At 42.0% G+C, this 23,149-nt stretch overlaps 1 protein-coding gene across 2 annotated transcripts in view; it reads right to left on the bottom strand.

Annotated features, from left to right (window-relative positions):
• Positions 1–1,277: 1,277 nt before the first annotated feature.
• Positions 1,278–23,149, bottom strand: part of LOC129015899 (acyl-coenzyme A synthetase ACSM2B, mitochondrial) — a 40,263-nt gene continuing 18,391 nt past the window's right edge. For both annotated transcript variants that reach the window (XM_054454598.2, XM_054454597.2), the window contains 11 exons: positions 20,451–20,658; positions 18,946–19,089; positions 17,312–17,465; positions 13,562–13,641; positions 13,230–13,353; positions 11,542–11,622; positions 10,309–10,410; positions 8,271–8,398; positions 8,050–8,149; positions 5,795–5,914; positions 1,278–2,399 (listed from right to left, as the gene is read on the bottom strand). In XM_054454598.2, coding sequence (XP_054310573.2) covers positions 2,295–2,399; positions 5,795–5,914; positions 8,050–8,149; positions 8,271–8,398; positions 10,309–10,410; positions 11,542–11,622; positions 13,230–13,353; positions 13,562–13,641; positions 17,312–17,465; positions 18,946–19,089; positions 20,451–20,658 — 1,346 coding nt within the window. In that variant the 3' untranslated portion in view covers positions 1,278–2,294. The remainder of the gene's footprint in view (positions 2,400–5,794; positions 5,915–8,049; positions 8,150–8,270; positions 8,399–10,308; positions 10,411–11,541; positions 11,623–13,229; positions 13,354–13,561; positions 13,642–17,311; positions 17,466–18,945; positions 19,090–20,450; positions 20,659–23,149) is intronic.

The following is a 23,149-nucleotide window of genomic DNA, read 5'->3' as shown; positions in this document are numbered from 1 at the left end:
TTCCAAAGGCCCCATCACCAAATTTCATCACACTGAAGGTCAGGGCTTCAACATATGAATTTGAGGGAAAGGCACTGCCTTAGGCCATCAAGTCACCACAGGTTTCAAGTCCTCCCAGCAGGGGCCCTAGACCTTGGAGCAGAATGAAATCATTTCCGCTATTCCCCTTCCATATTCTTTACCCACAGAATTTGTGAACATAAGGAAGTGGTTGTTTTAAACTGCCATATTTTAGTGTAACTTGTTGTACAGCACTGTGTAATCAGAATAGGTGGATATATGTGTGTATTTAGGTGTGGATGAATCTATGTTTTCAGAGTTACTCAAAAGATATTGTTTGTAAGTAAAGACCAGAAAATGAGCAGAAAGGATAAAGTGGTCTAGCTTCGCCTCATCCTGAGAAAGGTGAGTTGGTGATTTCATAGTAGTCATAGCAAACCAGTCTTTGTGAAAGATACAGGTTGAATATTATGATTGCTTTGTCAAAGTCATAGGCAGAAGGAGATTAAAGTTGGGGGTGAGGAGGGAAGGGAGGCAGATTTTATACTATGGGTAGGATATAGCTTTCCTTTAAAAGTGATGTTTCCATCATCAATCATCCCTGAGCCTGGAGAAGTTAATGAACTCATGGATTGGGTGGTGAGTAAGGAGATGTGATCAAAAATATATTCTCAGTACAGAATAAAAATAGCAGGCCATAGGTTAAAAGGAAAGACAACCAGAGTTAGCAGGAAACCTCCTTAAAGGGGCATGGCACACAGATAATTAGTATCTAGGAAATCACATTCTAATCACTCTACTAATTAAATCCTCTCAGTGCCTTTCACAGTGAGAGAGAGCCTGACTAGACAGATATTTTCTCCAGCAACTGGGTTCTCATTAGACAGGGTCCTGGGAACAATCAGTTGATGTCTTAGCCTTTATCAAGATTTCGATGAGACTGAATGGGCAGAAGGTCTACATATGGAGAGAAAGGCTTTTAGCCAGCAGGAGGAAAGAGGCATTGAGGAACGTTGGAAGATAGGCTCAATCTTTACAAAAACTTGCTAGTTTGTTTCTAAATGGGAAGTCAAATTTGGAGGTGTCTCATGCCACCCTTTGTCCCTTTTCTCTGAAAGTTCTTCCCAGTCCAAAGAAATTGGGCCCCTGTAGCCGTATTTGTACTCTGTGATAATCAGAGTACATGTAGGCAACTCACATGAGCTGGATCAATCAGATTCATTCTCTCTGGAATTTAGTTAGTGGCACTGAAGCTGGAGGGTGATGAAGCCAGAGGGTGGGAGAAGCAATTTTATGACATTAGTCTCAATACTTACAAGGAAAAAAAAAGGATACACATAGTTGAGGGGGAAAAAGAGATAGACATGTTGTAATCTGTTCCCACAGAGCTGGATAGAGTGGCTTACTGGGCTCCTGATGGTTTTTTGTTTGTTCTTGCTTTTTTTTTTTTTTTTGGTTTTCTAACAAGTAGCTGGTTATGCCCTTATGAGGTCTGTTTAGTGCCTGGCACATGGCAAATGCTTAATAAATGGTGGTTCCCCTCTGACCCTGACAGTTCCAAGGTTTGGGGTGACTTGGGGATGATTCTAATGTCCCAACCCCACACACAAGTCTTCCTGTATGGAGGTCTTCTCCTAGGGTAAAAGAAGGTGCCACGGCCTTTCATTTCCTTCTCAAGCTCCAGTTTTATGCTTGACTTTGTCTATCTGTGGGAATATTTATAAGTTTTCCTCTTTTCTTCCCTCTCTTCCTTTCTTCCTGTCTTCCATTACTTTTCTTTATCAGTTTCTTTTACTATTTTTATTTTTAAAATTTTTTCCTCTCCCTTTCTCCCTCTGTTTCTTTCTTGTGTTCTTTTGCTCTTTCTTCTTTCTCTTTCTCTCATTTCTTTCTTTTCTTCTCTTTATTTTTCTGATTCTCCCTTCAATTATTTTTCTTCTATCTTTTCTCCCCCTTTCATCTCCTCTTTCCTTTCTTCCTCCTTCCCTTGCTTCCTCTCTCCTTCCCTCCCTACTTTCTTTTTCAGTTGCTTTCCCTTGCAGTTTTAATATTTCCCTGACTTACTTTTCTTTCCTTTTTTTCTGTTACCCTCTCCTTTTCACTTTCTCTCATTCCTTCCCTTTCTCCTTTCAACATCTAACATGGTAATGTTTTGTGCTAATAACCAAGGCAAGACAAAAATTACATTCATTTTCTTTCATAAAGAATCTCATGTCATCATAGGAAGACCAAGGGCCCAAAGGGAAAAGAAAGAGAAAGAAGAGGGGAATACAAATGAATTCCTCCTAGACGTCTCACTGCACACGGGCTTTTCTGGAGATCTTCCACTCCTTGTCTCGAAGCTTGGCTCGTTGAATTTTCCCTGTGACAGTCTTGGGCAGGTTCAAGACAAACTCTATCTGTTGAAAAACAAATCAGTCCAGGGTGGGTGGTCTGTGACGACAGTGGGTTGGATTTTTCAGAACTGCTATAGGGTGAGGAGAAGTTCTTCAGGCTGGAGCCACTTCAGGGTAGCCACCCTGTGCAATAAGAAGCTTCAGAAAGTGCTCTGGGATGAGGACAAGAAGAGGATGGCTAGAATTGGGCATAAAGGTCTTTGACATATTTTCAGACAGAGAAGGAACAGCATAACAGACACAACATGGCACAGCATTCAGCCAGCTGAGCTTTGACATCAGTCTCTCTGGACCCCAGCTCCTCCTCTACCAATCACCTGGCTTTAGCCAGGTCCTTGGCTTTGCTAAGACTCAGTTTCCCCACTAAGTAAGATGGAGGATAATAGTAACTTCATTGGGTGATTATGTGGACAAAAGGAGATTATGCAGGCTAAGTTACTGGCATGGAGTAACCACTGAAAAATATTAGCTGTGGTTATTAATCTGGGTTAATCTGAGGTCTTTAGACATCTAAGAATTAGGATACCTCATTTTGAATTCCACATCAGTCATTTCCTATCAATGTACCCTAAGCAAAACTATAAAATCTCTCCAATTTCACTATTTGCTCTTGTTAAAAGGAATGGTTGAAGCTGAGGATCCTCTATCTCTAATATTCCCAAATCCAAAGATATGGACGGTGAAGACGCCTCATTGAGGCTTCCAGTGATGTGGCTCAGTTGCCAAGGCATTGGTTTAAGTGTTAGATGGTCTTGAATTTAATAAAAATTAACCTTTATTAACTTTAATTTAATAATAGGGATACTGTGATGGAAAAAGTATCTTCTTAGTGGCTGATATAAGAATTCTTCTATAAGTGAAGACTGACTTTGTTGAGAAGAGTTTGTTCAAAACACAATGAAATGGAGCAGAGGTCAGCAAACTATGGCCTGCAGGCAAAATACAGCCCACTTCCTGTTTTTATCAATAAAGTTTAATTGAAACAGTCATACCCATGCATTTAGAAACTGTCAACCTTTAGCATTGCCTGGGCAAAGTTGAGTAGTTGCAACAAAGACCACACAGCCTAAAATATTTACTATTTGGGCTCTGAAGGGTAGATAGAGAGTGGATGAAAGCCACAGGAGGTATCCAGATTTAATGCTAAGAAGGAAGCTACTCTGCTTGTCATGAAGAGAGAAGCAGAAAGGACTGGATGCAGTTGGTGAAAGGAGGGGGAAGGTGGAAATAATCTGCTGCCTTGAGAATTCTAGAGGAGAAGACTTGCAGAAAGAGACACATCTATTGAGATATTTGAGTAAGACACTGCACACTGTGTGATAGGACTCCATGATTCAGCATTCTACAATATTCAGTTATACTTAAACGTTCATAATAACTTTGGTGTGCCTGGATTTCTAACCTCCTTTGTAAATACTTATTAAATGCTTATTATGTGCCAGTCATTCTTCTAAGTGTCTGATGCCTTCTTAAATGAACTCATGAACTCATCCTTAACAACCTGTGAAGGGGTAACAGCATTATTCTCATTTTGCAAATAAGGAAACTGAGGAATACAGAGGTTATTGAGTAAGTGGTGGAGGTGAATGTTGAACTGAACAGTCTGATTCCTGAGACTGTGCTATGCTGCCTCACTCTCAGAGGCTGCAAGTCCATGTGGTGGACTCTGATATGCAGCTGAGATCCCCCTCCAGGGACAAAGAACTCCCACCCCACTGCCAGACCCCTGTGGGGATTGCCTCAGCCAAAGACAGCTGTCTTGTCCAAGGTCACACTCCTTCCCAGGGCAGCCTACATCCATACCTGATCCACCTGTGACCGTAAAGACCCCCTTCCCTTCCTCACCTTGCCTTAGGACAACACTGAAAGGTTATACTAGCTTCAGAACTCCCATGGGATTGGCTGGAGTTCCCATTGAGACTAAGTCACAGTGCAACCTCACCGTCTGCTCAATTCTGCTCCTTTCTTTCCCTTCCTCTCCCTTCCCCCAGGGGTTGATTCCAAAACACTCCCTAATAAGCCTCTTGTGTGTTAACCTCTTTCCCCATGGCCTGCTTCTCAGAAGACCTATGACAATTAGCCTGTGCTGAGGAAAGGCAGGTGGCATCTAGGCTATGTAAGAATCTAAGGGACTCTAAGTCAGCATAGTTGCTCTCACCTTCTACCCTAGACTCAATTTTTTTTCTTTCTCTGGGACAAGCTCCTATCTGGGACCCAAATCCAATAACTGGGTTCTCCTGCCATGTCAACCTCTGTGCTTCAGTTCTCTGTCCCAGAATGAAAGAAGCGGAAAACTATGCTTTTGTCTTTTCTCGTAAGAACACTTCCATTTTCCTATGGGGAGCCACCCCTCCCTCTCAGTCCATGTCATGGGGTAGGGCAGCTCTCTCTCCCCCATCCCCCCTGCACTTTCTCTGAGGATGACATGGCTAATCAGTGTGACATTGGCCTGGCTACAGGGATTCATTTAACAATGGACACATGGCCCAAGTTGGTCCAGTGAGAGTCAACCCAGAGAATTTTGTTGAGGCCTTTGGAGAAAAACATGCTCATTTTCTACTGGAGTTTTCTAAGCTGCTGAGAATATATGTTTGGAGCTGATAGAGCCACAGAGAAAAAGCATTCCAAGAAATCAAGCCACTACAAAGGAAGGAGAGTCAAAGGGTGAAAGAGATACACCTGACTACATCCTAGGAATGCCTGGGACCAGCCATAATGACAGCTTTCTCCACCCCTGGACTTTTCAATTGCATGAGCGATAAATCTCAAGCTAGATTTCTGTCACTTGCAACTGAGTGTTGCACAACCCTGAAAACTATAGCAAGAACCCAGTGCAGAGAATGGGAATACAGGTAAGATACTGGCTAGAACTTATTCCCTTGACAGCGTTTGGCTTTTGATTCAGAGTGAGTTAAAAGCTGAGGTCATTTTTCAGGCATCAAGATAGTCGCTAGATTGTCTTTCTGGGCTTTCTTGAGCATAGGAATTTTTTTTTTTTTTTTTTTGAGACAGGGTCTCACTCTGTCACCTAGGCTAGAGTGCAGTGGCACGATCTCATCTCACTGTAACCTCCACCTCCCAGATTCAAGTGATTCTTGTGCCTCAGCCTCCTGAGTAGCTGGGATTACAGGCACATGCCACTACACCGGGCTAATTTTTGTATTTTGCGTAGAGACAGGGTTTCACTGTGTTGGCCAGGCTGGTCTTGAATTCCTGCCCTCAGGTGATCCACCCACCTCGGCCTTCCAAAGTGCTGGGATTGCAGGCGTGAGCTACCATGCCCAGCCAAGGAAGACTTTTTAAAATTAGATGGCTGTCCTCCTCCTGAAGAAGATAAATATAACAGGAAAACAATCTATCTCTCAAGTTTGAGTGACTTGGGAGCTCAAAGGCCTTACCTTTCTTGGGTACTTGTATGGGGCTGTCACTGACTTCACATGCTGCTGCAGCTCCTTGGTGAGCTGTTCTGGGTCATGGGATAGGAACTGCGAGGCCAGGACCACAAATGCCTTCACCACCTGCAAAATTGATAAAGGCCAAGAGATAAGGGATTACAGTGTGTAGTCATCTCCTGGAATAATGTGAAATTGGCATTAAGACTTCCATCACCCTTGTATCTCTTCATTTGCACCCCCAGTGATCCAGGTCAAGGGAAAGGGAGAAATTGGGGACAAGAATGAAGTTCCAGCTCTCTCTGAAGTCATTTATTGGAGGAGCAGGTGGACAATAGATTGAGACCAGGCTTACCTCATACTCCAAGGACAATAGAGACAGATGAGGAGAAAGAAGATACGGGGGGAAAAAAGAGAAAAATAGACTGAAAACCATAACCCTAAAAATGTGTTAACTTCTCCAAACTTCAGTGTTCCTATCTGTAAAATGGGGATAAAATAGCCAAATTTAACTTATGGTAAATAAAATGAAATCATATACAGCAGGGCTAGCTCAGAGCTGGGCACACAGGGTTTTCTCAGCAGGGGATCCCCCTTGGCCTCACTTATGGGAACAGTGGTTCCCATAATTTTCTGTGTGATGTGTTCTGTACGTACCGGAGGTATAATAGTGCCAGGCTTACACCCTATGGGAATGTACTAGGACACTGATCCACACATCCCACCTTAATATTTTCCTACACACACATCAAAGTCCACTATACCCCATCTGAGCCTATTTCTATAACCCTGGCTTTATAGGGGGTCTTTCTTTTTCCCTTTATTTTCACTGTGAACTCTGTGGCACAGGGGCTCTATCCTTTGGCTCAAATCACTCCTCTGTCCTTCTGGTCAGGAATCAGACTTTGATTCAAATACCAAACAGCAGGATAGAATCCTTCCAGCCTCATCAAAATAGACATTATATAGTACTTACTATGTGCTAGGCCTTGTTCCAAGCACTTCACTTTCTTTTTCTCTTTCTTTTTCTTTTTTTTTTTTTTGAGACAGAGTCTCACTCTGTCACCCAGGCTAGAGTGCAGGGGTGCGATCTCGGCTCACTGCAACCCCCGCCCCCCAGGTTCGTGTGATTCTCCTGCCGCAGCCTCTTGAGTAGCTGGGATTACAGATGCCTGCCACCGTGCCCAGCCAATTTTTGTATTTTTAGTAGAGATGGGGTTTCACCATCTTGGCCAGGCTGGTCTTGGACTCCTGACCTCGTGATCCATCTGCCTCGGCCTCCCAACCAAGCGCTTTACTTTCTAAAAATTTTTATCGTTTCATAATATTTGTACATATGTATTGGGTGCAAGTGACATTTTGTTACATGCAAATATTGTAATTATCAAGTTAGGATACTTGGGGTGTCCATCACCTTGAGTATTTATAATTTGTGTGTGTTGAGAACATTTCAAGTCCTCTCTTCTAGCTATTTTGAAATATACAATACATGGTTGCTAACTATAGTCACCCTACTCTGCTATTGAACATTCGAAATTATTGCTTCTATCTGACTGTATGTTTATACCCATTCACCAACCTCTCTTCATCCCCTGCTTCCCCACCCACACACCCTTCCCAGCCTCTGGTATCTATCACTCTACTCTTTATCTCCATTAGATCAACTATTTTAGCTCTTACTTATGAGTGCAAACATGTGATATTTATCTTTCTGTGCCTGGCTTACTTCACTTAACATAATGACCTCCAGTTCTCTCCATGTTGCTGCAGATGACATGATTTCATTCTTTTTCAATGCCAAATAGTATACCATTGTGTATATATACCACATATTATTTATCCATTCATCCATTGGATACTTAGGTTGATCCCATATCTTCGTATTGTGAATAGTGCTGCAATTAACATGGGAGTGTAGACATCTTTTTGATATGCTGATTTCTTTTTCTTTGGATAAATACCCAGTAGTGGGATTGCTGGATCATATGGTAGTTCTGTTTAGTTTTTTGAGAAATCACCATACTTAAGTACTTTACAAATATTAGCACATTTAACCCTCATAACAATCCCTCATCTTACAGATGAGGAAACTGAGAAACAGACAGGCCAAGTAGCTTACCCAAGATCACATAGCTAGTAAGTGGCAGGGCCAAGATTGGGTCTCAGAGTGTTCAGCCCCACAGTCCCTGTTCTTAAACCATCATACTACACTGTGCTTGTGTTCATATCTGTTCACCCCCAGGCTACTGCTTCCTGATCACCTCTCCTCGGACAGGGTCTGGGCTGCTGATCACAGCCGTCTCAACCACAGCAGGGTGCTCCATCAGTGCATTCTCTACCTCCGAGGGTCCAATCCGGTACCTGCAGAAGAACCTGTTCTTCAGAGAAGACTGGACACCCAACCTCTAGGCCATCCCAGAAGTCTGGAACCAGCCAGAGTAAACACCCAGATTTCCCTTCCCAACCCAGAAACCAAGCTCACCCGCTGGAGTTAATGATATCATCTGCCCGTCCCATAAACTGGAAATACCCATCTTCATCTTTGATTCCCCGGTCTCCAAGGAGCCAAAAGTCTCCTCGAATGTTGGCTGCTGTCTTCTCGGGATCGTCCTGGTGACCACAGAAAGACAGAGTCATTGTGCCTGCAAAGCCTAAATCCCCTGCCCTGGGGCTGCCATGAACAAATGCTATCAGTCTTATTAAAACTGCAGGTGTGCAGTGTATAACCTGAACATGGCAGACATGCCCTGAACCAGCCAACCCTAGGCCACAGGCAGAACTGGATCTTTCCCATTTATTGAAGTTATTCCACCCAGGGTCTCTTAGCTACTCCTCTAGGTCCAGTCTGATGGATATTATTGATGTATTCATTCATCCATGCTTAGGGCATTTTCCCCAATTGATTCCATCTCCCCTTTCATAGATATCCTAATCTCTGCTCACTCCATAGCACCACTCAAAGCTATCATTTTGATTAGCTACTTTTCTTAGCTTCTTTGTAAATTTGAAAATTCTAGAGACATTAGCCAGGAAGCCCCCTGGGACCCTGGCTAATGTGCATATTTCTACAATAGCTGGCTCCCTCTATTCAGCTGAGGCACTTGCTTATAAGTAATGAAAAGGCTTGAGCTTTATCCCTTGTCAGTGCATCTTCCTATCTGACTCAGGTATAGGGGCATGGGCTCCAGACTGGAGGTTCAGTTACTGGATTATATGGTGGCATAAAGAATTCTTAGCCTCACTCCATCATTGGGAATATAGGGATACTGATGATCAGAGACATCAAGAGGTTAGTCTGAAGCTAAACAGCCATTACAGAAGATAGAACTGAGGCCAGAAGCCAGGTTTCTTGGCCACTGGATTGACTTTCTCATGGGCATCATGGAGCCTCTGTGGCCTTAGGAGTCTGCCCCACAGACGCTTCTGAGTCTGTTTCCTTTTCTATCAAATGGGGAGAAGCCCATGAGTAGTACTTCACTGGCATTTGAGAATAGAGTGGGACCACACACAGGAAATGCTTGGAGAAGGGGACACTGTGGCTCTGCCCTGATCACTGAGGCTCAGTTTTCCTCATCTGTATAATAGGAATAATCATTCAGATCTACAACAATTCTTTTATTTAACACACTCATGACACACAACTTACAGATGAGGAAACTGAGACATGACAGATAGGTAACTTCCCTAAGATCACGCTATACATAGTAGAGCAAGGTTTTTAACTCGAGCAAGCTGAGTCCAAAAACTTTATAGGGTGGCTGGGAGGATTAAATGAGTTTGAAGTTTAAATGAGTTTAAAGTTTAAAGATTAAATGTGTTTATACGACAATGCTTGCCTCATGGTATGCATTCAATAAATGGTAGAAACTATTATTATTTGATTTACTATTTATTTAGTTTATTAGTCAATTATCTCAGGGATCAGAAGGCATGCCCTTGGGGTCTTCTCTGTCCACTTTCTAATGGTTGTGAGCTTGAGCAAGTCTTGTAATCTCTGGCTCCATCCTCACCTGTCACCTTGACCATCCTCACCTGTCAAGTGAGGTGGCCAGATTCAAGGATTATCTGTCTTTACCTTCCCAAGATCTGAAGATAGGGATTCCTCCAACTACATGGCGAAGTCTCAATGTAAAGTGCCTGCATGGCTTTAAAGAAGATCAATGGCATAGAGCATGGGGATGATACCTAGGGGAGAGGGAAATGCTGCCCTTGGGAGAATGGTGCTGTGTATAGTTCAGGGTCAATAATATTTTGGGCATGAAACAGAGAGTTCTTGAGGAGTCTAAGGGCTAACTGGAGAAAAATAAGTCTTCCAATGAGATCACAGTGATAGGCTGAGGATGGCAAGGCTGAATAGCCACTTTTCTTCCACCGGCAAAGCATACATTCTTGAAAACTGGACACTCTTTGTCTCCATATCTAATGCCTCTTGGAAGTTTCCGAACATTTGGCCTCCATCATCCCATTTAGTGCTCCCCATCCTCACTGGAGAACAGAGGAGGAGGAGCACAGTTTCTCACCACATAGCCAGAGAAGATGCCTATAGGCCTGGTGGGTTTGACTCTGATGCCAATGTCTCCTTCTGTGCCGGGAGGCAGGATGTTGCCCTTATCATCTATGACCTGGAGAAAGAAGCACATTGGAAGAACGATGCATGGAGCAGGAGATGGCTTCAATGGCAGCATGAGATTGCTGACTTGGTCAAATGAAAGATCCTCTTGCTTTAGTGAAGACTGAAAATGACAACCAGAGACCAGGGGAACCCAAGAGTCTTAAATTCAGATCTCTGATCCACCTGCCTGGAATAGTTTAGGTGAATCCTTTTATTGAGACTGGCCCAGATGAGCCTGGGGAGATACTTTTGGCTCTAGGAGCTCAGATAAAATGTTAGCTTCCTCTTATCTTTGAGACCTACCTCACCTGTGGACTTAGAAATCGGGCAGATCAAAACTCAAATTTACTCTGCTCCCTTACTAGCTGACTTTGAACTACTTAAACTCTGTTCTTCAGTGCTTTCACCCATAAAACAGAGACACTGACAGCTTATTTCACAGGATTTTTATAGGAATGAAATAAGATACTAAGAAAGGGGCTTAGCAAATGGTTATCATAGTGAATGGCATGGCAAGTAACTGGATATGACACTGAATAGAGTCTAAGTTACACTTTAGATATACAGAACTATACACATAACACAGATACACAAACAAATTCTAGTTCTCAAAAAACAAGAGAAAGCAATAAAACTTTAGCTACTACGCATTCATTTTAGTGTATTTTTACTAGTGAAAACTGGGACATCATCCCTTGGTCCAATAAAAGGCATAAACAGCAGTGGATACATACTATTTACTACTATATCATCATTAAAAATCATGCTGCAGCTTGGCATTAATTGAACTGAAAAGATCGTTACCTAAATTGTTAAATGATAAAAGCTAGTTACAAAATATTATGTCAAGATTCACCCCTATTTTTGTTTTTAAAGCATATATACTTGCGTACTGTCTAGCTAATTTGCTAGATATTCAAAGTGGGTCCTTCTGGATGGTAAGAACACAAATCATTTCCCCTTTTCCTCCTTCCTTCCCTCACTCTCTCCTTCCCCCTAACCTCCCTCCGTTCCTTTTTTCTGATATTATCTTAATATCAGTACTTTCTATTATTTTTGACTCAATAAACAATGGAATACATAAATTACTGAAAATCAGTGTTTCCCCTAACTTCCTCCCTCCTTAGTGTCCCGAGCAAACCTGTACATCATAACAGGAAGCAGCCCTTCCCATGTATCCTGGTTTGATTTTTATTGTCTTGGAAACCAGGCAAGTTAATCCCTGTGGAAAGAAGCAGACAGATCAGCAAATCTCAGGAGGAGGTACAAGGTCACAGAAAAAGAAAAAATTTCTGCAGAGTGGGTCCTGACACTGTCCTGAATTTGGCCTACACTTGGTGGCTCCCCCTGCTCCTCATTCCCTGGCTTTCTCCCCATTACTGGAACCACTATCCTAGGGGCTTCGCTAAATTGTTTGTTCAGGAAGCAACCCACCTACCACTCCCCAGGAAGAGGACCTAATGATTACATTATAATCTATTTTAGGGGGAGCCACATTTTAATACGACGCTATGGATACCCAAAGCCCTTTCAAACTATATGGAATCACCAATATGCAATCTGTAAGGCCTAAAATATACTTACTTTTATTTTTATTTTGAATTTTTGTGGGTACATAGATGTATCTATTTACGGGATATATGAGATGTTTTGATACAGGCATGCAATGTGAAATAATCACATCATGAAGAATGAGGTATCCATTTCCTCAAGAAGTAAAATACACTTTTTAAAGTACCTCCCATGGCAGCACCAGTTCTGCTTGAACCCTGCAATGAACCTTCCCAACAGAATAACAGATGAATGGTGGATGCCTCACTGACAGAGACACAGATTGTCATTTTCTCTGATCTAGCCTGGACACCAGTTATCACAGTGACCCATCTTTTCCCGCCACCCACTGTGCTGGAAAGGGCAAGTTGATTGACCCACCTCAGAAGAGAGGCTGCTGAGTGATTAAGATCATGGGAATTGGAGTGTCCTTGTAAGCATATCCTAAACATGTCCTCCTCTGAATGGTGGGAGGCCCCTGCCAGGGTATGCTTGCCACAACTCCATTGTCCTTATTCATATTTGCAGGGCTCTTCCTGGCTCTTTCATATCACAGAGCTGCCGTCAACACTCTGCAAAAGTTCTCATTACTCATTACCAAGGGTACTCATTAGCCAAAGAAGGATGCAGGGTAAGAGAGTGGAGAGGAAGAGGCAAGAAGTGCTGAGAGTCACAAGTAAGATGCACTGGAAAAAGGAGAAGAAGAGTTGGGGAAAAGTATTCCCCATGTAGTTTTGATAAGTAAAATAGTATAGAATAGCATAAATCCACATTGTGCACATGAGACCTCAAGAGTTCCAAGAAGATATCTCAGGAGGTGCAGTAAAGCCATAGTGGGTTCTTCTTCCCATTCCTCACTTCAGTCTAAGCAGCTTTGTACAGTGCTTGACATGTTTGATAAATGTTGGTCTCTGCTAAAATGTTTCCCCATCACAGAGGAACTTTCTGACCACCATATCTGATTTACCAACTTCTCACCCCATCTCATCTACTTTACTTTTTTCATGACATTTCTCACCACCTGCCCTGCTAGATAGTTCTTAGTTTATTGTCTCTCTCCCCAAATCTCACTGGAATGTAATCTCCCAGAAAACAGGAACTTTGCCTGTTTTGTTCTGTGCCGAATTTTCAATACTCAGTACCTGTCCCTTCATAGAGGCTCAATAAATATTTCTCAAATAAATGAATGATACATGGTGGCTAACATTTTTTATTCTCAAAGAGAATTTTGAAGCCCAAAAAGTGCACCCAGCCCATGGTTCCCCTGGGAACAGGTACCGTTTCTGTCTGGCCATAGAATTCTCGGATGTCCAGTCCTGTCTGGGCCCTCCAGTTCTCCAGAGTTTCTGGAAGAAGGGACTCCCCTCCAGAGAGGCAGTTCTGTAGATGGGGGAACTTGTAACTGAAGAAGAGAAATAAGTGTTTCCCCTCAGCCTCCCTGGAACCAAAGTCCACTCAGGCCTAGACCTAGTTTCTGGGTGCTTTGATGATGCAAATGGCTTCATGGGGCTCTCTGTGTGTGAGAGATTCAGACAGATACGCATGCATGTATGTGAGGGAGTCAGGGGGATGGGGCCAGACTCTCTTACCAATCCTCAAAGCCCCATCACCTGGAAAGATCCTGCTGTAGCAACATTCGGTAAACAATGGGGGCACTCATCATATTCTTGATTGGGTAGCTGGAGAGCGTCTGGAAGAAGAGAGCCAGGTGAGACATTGGTCACCAGGTCAAATGCCAACTTATGGCTATGCACAGTGGCTACAATTGTGAGCTATGGAGTTGTAGAGGTCTGGATGAAAACCCTAGCTTGTTTACTATGTCTGTTTCAGGTTAAGTGAGCCCCACAACTCTCATGCACCCTGAAGACATAAATAACAGGGAAAAGAATACATATTATGGTAGTGAAAAAGTCTAAGGCTAATTTGAAACATTTTTGTCAAATCCTGGATGTCTGTTCCTGCCAGTTTAAGACTTGCCCTCGTTAACACACCCCTAGGAGTGTATCACCCCCAGCAACCAAGGGAAGATCAGCTGCCTGAGCACAGCAGCTGTCTTGGTTAAGTCCCTTAACTTTCTGTAGCCAGCTTTATAATAGATTGTTTGCAGCCTTATTTTCCTGAAAATATTTTTGGGATACATTTTAGATATAAAAGTTCTTTGAAAAGCTAAAGACATCTGTAGACATTTCAAAACAAGTGCTACAAAAAGACCTAGTACTGAATACTTGCCATGTCCTGTGTTATCTCATTTAATTTTTACAATAACCTCATGGAGTGTGTGCTATCATCCTCATGATACAGAGGGGAAACCAATGATGTACAAGGTTAAGTAGCTGCTCCAAGGTCACCTAGTCAGCAAGTAGTGGGATCATTATTTGCAGCATGTATTCCTGTCATATAACACCATCTCCATCCCATGCTTTTCTTTATGCAGAATGTAATATTGTCTTAATCTGTTTTCTGTTGCTATAACTGAGTACCCGAGACTGAGTAATTTATGAAGAAAAGAAATTTCTTTCTCGCAGTTCTAGGGGCTGGAAAGTCCAAGGTCAAGAAGCTGCATCTGGTGAGAACCTTCTTGCTGATGGGGACTCTGCAGAGTCCAAAGAAGGCTTGGGGCATCACATGGCAAAGGGGCTCATGAGGTAGAGCAAAACTGGCTTTTTGTATAACAGACCCACTCTCCAAAACTAACCCACTAACATGATAAACCGTTAATCCATTAATCCCTCATGAGGCCCAATCATCTCTTAAATGCCCCACCGCTTACTACTGTTACACTGGGGATTGAGTTTGTTGATGAAAAGAGCCAAACTCTGTAAAACATTTGAAGAGATTTATTCTGAGCCAAACATGAGTGACCATGGCCATGACAGAGCCCTCAGGAGGTCCTGAGAACAAGTGCCCAAGGTCGTCAGGGTGCACCTTGGTTTTGTACGTTTTAGGGAGACATGAGACTTCAATCAAACACATTTAAAAAATACATTGGTTTGGTCCAGAAAGGTGGGGCAACTTGAAGCCGGGGGTCCAGCTTATAGGTAGATTTAAATTTTTTCTGGTTGACAATTGGTTGAGTTTATCTAAAGACCTGGGATCAATAGAAAGGAATGCCTTAGTTTAGATAAAGAATTATGGAGACCCAAGTTCTTATTCGCAGAGGAAGCTTTTAGGTACTGGCACTAGGCTTTAGACAGAATAGGTTATAATTTTTTTTTTTTTAAATCAGACTTAAAGTCTGTATTGATGTTAATACCAGAGAGGTGTAATGAGGCATGTCCCACTCCCACTTCCTGTCATGGCCTGAAACAGTCTCTCAGGTTAAGTTTTAAAAAAAATCTGGCTGAGGAGGAAGTCCATTCAGATGGTTGGGGGGATGGGGCCTTAGGATTTTATTTTTGATTTACAAGTTTCACCATGAGTTTTGGGGGGCACAAATATTCAAACCATGGCAATGGTTTAAGCAAAATGTCTAGAAAAAATGACAAATGTGAGTATCATGCAATAATTTCCTTCAAATGTGCTTGATACACAGATATAAGCTATGAAAATGATCCCAGATTCCTTATTGCTTTGCCTTACTAGAAGCTCAACTTGCAACTACACACTCATTTGCTATATTTCTCCTTAATTTCCTTAGTTTTCTCCCCCCTACACCTCCAACCTATATTTTCCTAATGGGCTTTATAACTTTATGTCTGTTTTCATTTTTTTAATGGTGAAACTTAATAAAAACCAGTTCAAATCCTTTTGAGAAGGACACAGAGTAAGAATTTGCTTAAAACAGAGAATGACAGTATTATTTGAAGATAATTTCCTACAAAAATCCAGGCCACACCTGACTTTTTGACTTTTGAAGATGTCATCTATGCCTTAGCTTGAACCTTTGCTGCAGCCAAATAGATGTCTGGATGGGCCATTAGAGATCTGGGGGCACAGCAGGGAAATAACCCAACCCCTCTATCATAGAGTCCAACATACGGTGTATCTTCATAAGCAAAATGAGGTCATTTTCATTGCTTTGTTGCTACAGGATAATGCATAGCTGCAGTTTGTGTGTCTTACTTAATGGCTGTACCATCAAGTTCTATAGGAAAAAATTCCACTTATTCTTCCGAATTGCTTCTAGAAAATCATCTTAAATTGTAAATAACCCAATATTCATTAACAATAGGATAGGGGAAAGTTTTGACAGATTCACGTAATGGAACACTATGCAGCCAGCTAAAAGAACAAACATCTGATACATGCAACACGTGGACTAATCTCACAGAGAATATTTTGAGTAAAAGAAGCCAAATGCAAAAGATTATATATAATGTGGTTCCATTTATATGAAATGCAAGAAGAGATCAAATTAATCTATGGTGATAGATATCAAACGAAGGATTAACCTACGAGGGGCAGATATTGTCAGAGAAGGGGTATGAACACCTTCTGCAGTGGTGGGAATGTTTCATGTCTTGATCTGGTGGTGTTTACAGGGGTGTCTGATATGAATTGGATGTTGTGTCCCCACCTAAATCCCTATATCCCTATATTAAAGCTCTAACCCTCAACTTAATGGTATTTGGAGGCGGGGCTTTTAGGGGTAATTACGCAAGGTAATGAAGCAGGTGCCCCAGTGACAGCATGAGTGTCTTTATTTTTAAAAAGGAAGATATAGCAGCACTGTCTCTCTCAACCGTGTGAGAATATAGCAATAAGGGAGCCATCAACAGCCAGGAAGAGGGCTTCCCCAGGAATCCAATTATGCTGGCACCCTGATCTCAGACTTACAGCCTCCAGAGCTATGAGAAGTAAACGTCTGTTATTTAGGCCACCTAGACTATGGTATTTTATTATAGTAGCCCAAGCTGACTAAGACAGTATCTAACACAGGTAAATTATTTTCAAACTGTACACATAGGATGGTGGCACTCTGTGTACTTTACCTTCGGTTTGTGTGTTACACTGCAAATAAAAAAGGAAATGAAATGTGCGCACACAAACACACACACACGCATGAGAGGGAGATGGCATCCCCTCCAATACTCCAGTTTTCCCTTTTACATGTGGTTCACCAGCATCTATCTGATAGGTGACCCCAGCGGAAGAGCCCATTACATTTGTTGAGTGAACAAATGACCTACAATGTCTTTCTCCTGAACATACTCCTTTTATCTATATATGTGTCTGTCTCCTTCCCCAGAACATGAGCTCTGTGAGGTCAGGGACCATTTCCATCTCGTTTACTGAACACTGTTCACCACATGGCAGGGGTTTAGCAAAAATTAGATGAATTGAAACAAACTACAATAAATTGAAGTGTGCAAACCTCGGGATCACTCTGAATAACTGATGCAAACTGGATCCTCTCTTACCTTTAGAATAACCAGTGGGTCAAACTTTGGCAAGAGATGAACAAATGTGCATGCTCCTACTGTCCAAGTTTCCATAATTGTGCCCAAGATGTTCAGTATCCAACCTGTGTCTGATATGGTCCACATTATATCAGAGGCTTGCAGGCCTGTCCAACTGAAAACACAGACAAAACACATGTACATATAGGTGGATGCATGCTTAGGATGCGTGGGACACTAAGGTGTAGGGGAGGAAAGGGAGGTGTGTGGGCAGAGGTGTGTGTGTATCTGCCTGCAGGTTTATAGGCATATGTCTAAGTATAAGTAGGAAGGGGAAAGAAAAGTTGTTCTATCCACACATCCTCCATCAACAGGAGATGAATGTTCAGAAGGTGGGACCCCAATCGACATGACTTAATATATAATTGGGTCTCATTCTCCTTTTAACTCCAAAACTCAGTACAGTTTCTGGCATGCATGTGGTAACCACCCAGGAAAATTTTACTAACACAAGGCATCTGCATGACAAATATTCTAACAGATGCCTTGCCAAGTTCCAGTTTTGCTGAATAGAACTTTGCTCCTCTTTTTTTCAAGTACTGCAAATTGCCCTTAAAGCTGATGGTCTTGCACTAATGAACTCATCACTTTTCTCTTTTCAGGGCAGAATAGAAGGTTTAGGCCTTTCTTAAAGCAAGAATGATTTAGGCTAGACATGAACAACTTCCTTGTGACTGGGAACTGCCATAGTGTATCTTCTTTCCTGAAGATGATTAACACTTTCAGCTCTGTAGGGAAATTAAGTCATAGTACAAGACTTCTCTAAGTCTCACTTTATATCTGTGAAAAATGAGATAACTACCAAATTTTTTGGGGGGAAGGGGAATTTAATATCTTAGTTATACTTAAGTAATTTATCCCCATCTTTTAGAAACTGCCTTTTACTGCAGCTCTTCTATTATATAATTTTTACTAACTTATTTAATTTGCTGTCACTGTGGGCTCATAGATGGAACATTTACACTTTCCCTTTTTTGCATTAATGTATTTTCCCATTCTAATAATAAAATTAACATGGAAGGTGGGATCTACTAAAACAATTCTGATGATTTATAGATATCATTGCTTGAATACCTTGGCACAGTGTTTCCTGATTCCACAAATGGGATTAATGTATCAATGGAAAAAAAATGCTCAACTATGGGGTCTGTGATCCAGAAATCCTGAGATCTTTGTTCACAAATTTATCCAATTATATCTTCCACTTCAATGAATTTGCAAAGTAATTTGCTGCCGACAAAAACTGCCCTCTTGGAATGTGGGCAGTATCAAAGCAAATTGCCAGCATCCCAAAGAACAACATAGAGGTCAGCCTGGGGAAATGCACATAAACCTTTTGTTAATCATTCACCGTGTTAGGCACATGGCTCAACACATGGAAGAAGTTTTGAGACCCTGTGTTATCTAAAAGATGTGTCCCATTGAAGGTACTGGATACCCAGCATGTGAAGCCATGTCCTCTTTAGATTTCCTTCTGAATTTTCTTTCTCAGAACCACAAGGTGGTAGCCCAGTCGAGGAGCACTGGGTTTGAACTCAGAAAAGTCTTCATGCCTGGTCATGCAATTCTCTGTAGAGAGAAAGAGCTCAGCTTACCCAGCATCCATCTTGGCCTTGAGGCCCAGGCTCGAGTGGGAATGTTCTGCCATCTTGGGAAGACCACTGGTCCCACTAGTGAAGTAGATGGCAGATGCTTCCTGGCTTCCAGTCTCCACACAGTGATGAGTGGTGGATGCCTCACTGACAGAGACACAGATTGTCATTTTCTCAGATCTAGCCTGGACACCAGATATCAAAGTGACCCATCTTTTCCCACCACCCACTGTGCTGAAAAGGGCAAGTTGATGGACCCACCTCAGAAGAGAGGCTGCTGAGTGATTAAGATCATGGGAGTCTGAGTCAATCAGAATTGGGTTTGAAAACCACTCAAGTTTGGCACTTTCTTATCAATGCAACCCTAAACTACTTATTTAACTTCTCTGTGTCTCACTTTATATCTGCAAAAAAGTGAGATCAAGTCTTATAGAGTTATTGAGAAAGTTAACTCTACCACCAAAGAAATGAGCAACTTTCTTAGCAAGAACTCAATAAATGCTAATCTAATTGTTGTGAAGAGCCCTGGCATGACACCAAGTGGACAGGAGGTGTGGAATTAATATGAGTTTTCAAGTACTTTCTTGGCACTCTCTTCTATTCCCTGGAATAGAACATCTCTTGGACACATCTCTTGGATATCTCCAGTGTCCTGATTTTGAGCCTTTAAAAGCAGGCATCATGTTATTTATTTACATGACAGCTACCTTAAAGACCATGGCATTAGAAAGGAAAAGCTGAAGTTATCCCTTCAAGTTTCTTACAATATGTGCCCCTATTAGAGGGATTTCAGACATGTTGACGAGAAAATCATTAATCCAGCCAGTCTTGCTATCAACTTTTGGAAGGACTATCAAGGTCTTTCCATGCTATCAACACATGGAAAGACCTCTGCCCTTGATCAACCTCTCTTAGAGATACAGGAGGTGGGAAGAAGAGCCCAGAAACTCGGTGTATCAGCCATCTCTTGGGTTTTCCCTCATGACCTTGGCCTCACCCCTGATTTGAGTCATAGTTCCAGTAAATTGTTCTAGGTGGGTTTCGATCCACTTGGTGTTAACACCATGTTGTTTCCAGTGTGCACCACAAGTGATTCACTTTGTGCCCCATAGTTTCTCTGTTTTACCATAGCATGGAACTCTGAGCCACTCTTCATGCATGAGTCTGCAGCCCAGAAGTGTGGAGGCAATAACACCCCCAGGACAACCCTCAACCTGTGGGGGTCAGATGCTAATGGGTCAATGCTTTTCAATCCTTTAGAGGACAATCCTGGGAGGCATTCCATGTGCTGCTCAGAAGGTCCAGGCAGATCAAGCCCCATTTAGTCCTTGCAATGACTTGAAGAAAAAAAACCAAACCCTTGTATTAGCTTTTATTTCTTCCCAGCTTCACTCTTCCTAGTCCCATGCTGTTCTTCCTGCACCTCCTCAATAAATCACCTGCACCTAAGTGCTTGGCTCTGTTTTCAGTTTTAGTTAAAACCCAGGCTGAGACATGTAGATACTCACTTTAGTAGTTTCTTGAAGTTCAGCCACCCATCCCAGCTTTTCTCAGACACCAGTAGCTTAATTCTCAGAGAAGGACATTCAGATGCCACTGTGTCCATTTCTTGGATGACTTCATCCCCAGCAACAATAGCCTTGGCCTTGGACATCTGCAACCTATACAGTATGTCACTAGATTTCATCTGGATGGTTCCAGGCATAAAGATGAGACCTAAAGAAGTCAAGAGTTTAGAGAATTGGAAAGGATGGTTTTCTTTGTCCCTAGAGAAGCCTGATATAAACATCAAGCAGGGAGCAAGTGGGTAAGGAGAGGATGGGGAAGTAATGACCAATGGAGAGTGTCAATAAAAAAAGGGGACTAAGGACTAGGGAGTGAATGAAACCTAGGATTCCCTGGGTTGTCAGAGTCTTAAGGGCCCTACTGAGACAAAGGAAAGAAACTGAATTGCTAATGTCACACTGTTGACAGTCTAAGACACATACAATTCTCCTCACCCACTCTCACCCCTCAAAAAAAATTTTCTACAGGAGTTTGCTGTATTCAAAACTCTCATATGATAATTAAAGAATCATGAGGAAAGGCACTTGGAACTGTCCATGATCTTGAAACACCAATAGCTCTAGGTCCTGGCAATTTATTTCAACCCTGGGACATTAAATGCATTTTTCTTAGATGAGAGTGCCTTCAGTTTTACATATATATGTACACACAAAGTATAGTTGTATATATTTATTGGGTACAAGGTGGTATTATAATTTTTGAAGACAATGTGAGACGATTAAATTAAGCTAGTTAACATATCCATCACCTCAAGTATTTAACATTTTTTGTGATGAGAACATTAGAAATTTTTGCTCTTAATGATACTGAAATTTATAGTACTCAATTATTAGCTACGTTTAGCATGCTGTACAAATTATCTTTAAAAGTTAGACTTATTCCTTGCACATAACTGAGGTTTTATACCCCATGATTATCACTTTCCTAAATTCTTGTTCTTGTTTACTATTTTAATGAGACTCCTTTGATTTTTAAAATCTTCTGTAGAATAACTAGACTTAGGGCCAGGCATGGTGGTTTACGCCTGTAATCCTAGCACTTTGGGAGGCCAAGGAGGGAGATTATTAGAGGTCAAGAGTTCAAGACCAGCCTGGCCAAAATGGCGAAACCCCAGCTTTACTAAAAATACAAAAATTATCTGGGCTTGGTGGCACACGCCTGTAATCCCAGCTACTCGGGAGGCTGAGGCAGGAGGATTGCTTGAACCCGGGAGGCAAAGGTTGCAGTGAGCCAAAATTGCACCACTGCACTCCAGCCTGGACTACAGAGGGAGACTCCATCTCATAAAAATAAAAGAAAGAAAGAAAAGAACAGAATAACTACACAGGTTTCATTTTTTGTGAAGCTTAAACCACATGCCCATCCTGTGAAATAGCTTTTAACCTTAGCTCACTTTCTTCCCACTCTCAACACTTTGGGATTCTCACTGCACACCTGTAAATATCCTCAAATATTTCTCTACCATGGTGGTCAATTGAGTCAGACACAGAACAATAGACACATCTCTTCCTCTGGGTTCTCCTTTCCTTCTGGCTATAATTTTAGTATGTCACCTTTCTCTCTGGCTTGTTCTCTCCTTCCATGGGCTTCCAAGTTCCTGCAATTGGTTTGGTTGCCTCTGATAGTTTCTATTTCCTGGCTGCATTTATGTCTTTCTCTTTACCCACTCTCATGCTCAGCCCATTGTCCCCAGAATATGGGGTGGGTGGGAGCTTTTAGTTGGGATTAGGCTGTGTGCAAGCAGAGGTGGAAAGGGCAGTTTGTGAAGGAGGTTGCTGGAGTTTCTTGGGGTTCTTTTTGATACCACTGTACGTCTCATCCTTTTAATGTAAAAGTTGATGATTCTCAAATTTCTATCTCCATCTCAAATTTTAGAGCCTTAAATCCAACTTGTTATCACTTCTTGAACATCACATGGACATCCTGGACTCAACATGCCCAAATTGAACTTGTCATATTTTCCTAACACACCCATACCTCTTTCTATATCTGTGTTCTTCATTCCAGTGAAAGACAGCACCATCCACCCACTTGCTGAAATGTCTGTGACTTCTCTCTCTCTCTCCCTCGCATCTTCTTTGAATAACCCTGTTATTAGTTCCCCCTCAATTGCCTGTTAAATCCACTTATCTCCATCTCTACTACCTCAACCAAATTGAAGCCATCACCATCCCTTCACCTCTTATCTGAGATTTCCAACCCCACTATTGCCTTCTTCATCCCATTCCCTATTGAGCATCCAGTAAGACCATCCAAACAGAGGATGATCATGTCACTCGATGCATCAATGGTTTGAGTGTCACTCAATCCATCAATCATTTCCCATTCACCACTGGATAAATGTCCACAACTCTTACCATGGACCACAAGGCACTGTCAATTTAGCACCTGGCCACCTCTACATGTTCATTCTATTGTCACTACTTTCTTTTATGGCCTGGACTTCAGGCACACAGATATCCTTTTAGGTTCTTTTATAATTTTCAAGCTTCCCTCCCCTGTGGCTTTGAAACTGCCTTTGGAAAAATTATGACACTGAGGGAAATCTGACATAGCTGACTTCGTCTTGTTTCCAACCTCACAAGCTATCTGTCTTTGCTCATCCCTGGACATAGTCCAAGCTAAGTATGGGAGAAATCTA

The sequence above is a fragment of the Pongo pygmaeus genome, chromosome 18 (genome assembly GCF_028885625.2).
Source record: "Pongo pygmaeus isolate AG05252 chromosome 18, NHGRI_mPonPyg2-v2.0_pri, whole genome shotgun sequence".
NCBI lineage: Eukaryota > Metazoa > Chordata > Mammalia > Primates > Hominidae > Pongo > Pongo pygmaeus.
This window is presented reverse-complemented; position numbering and strand designations above follow the sequence as displayed.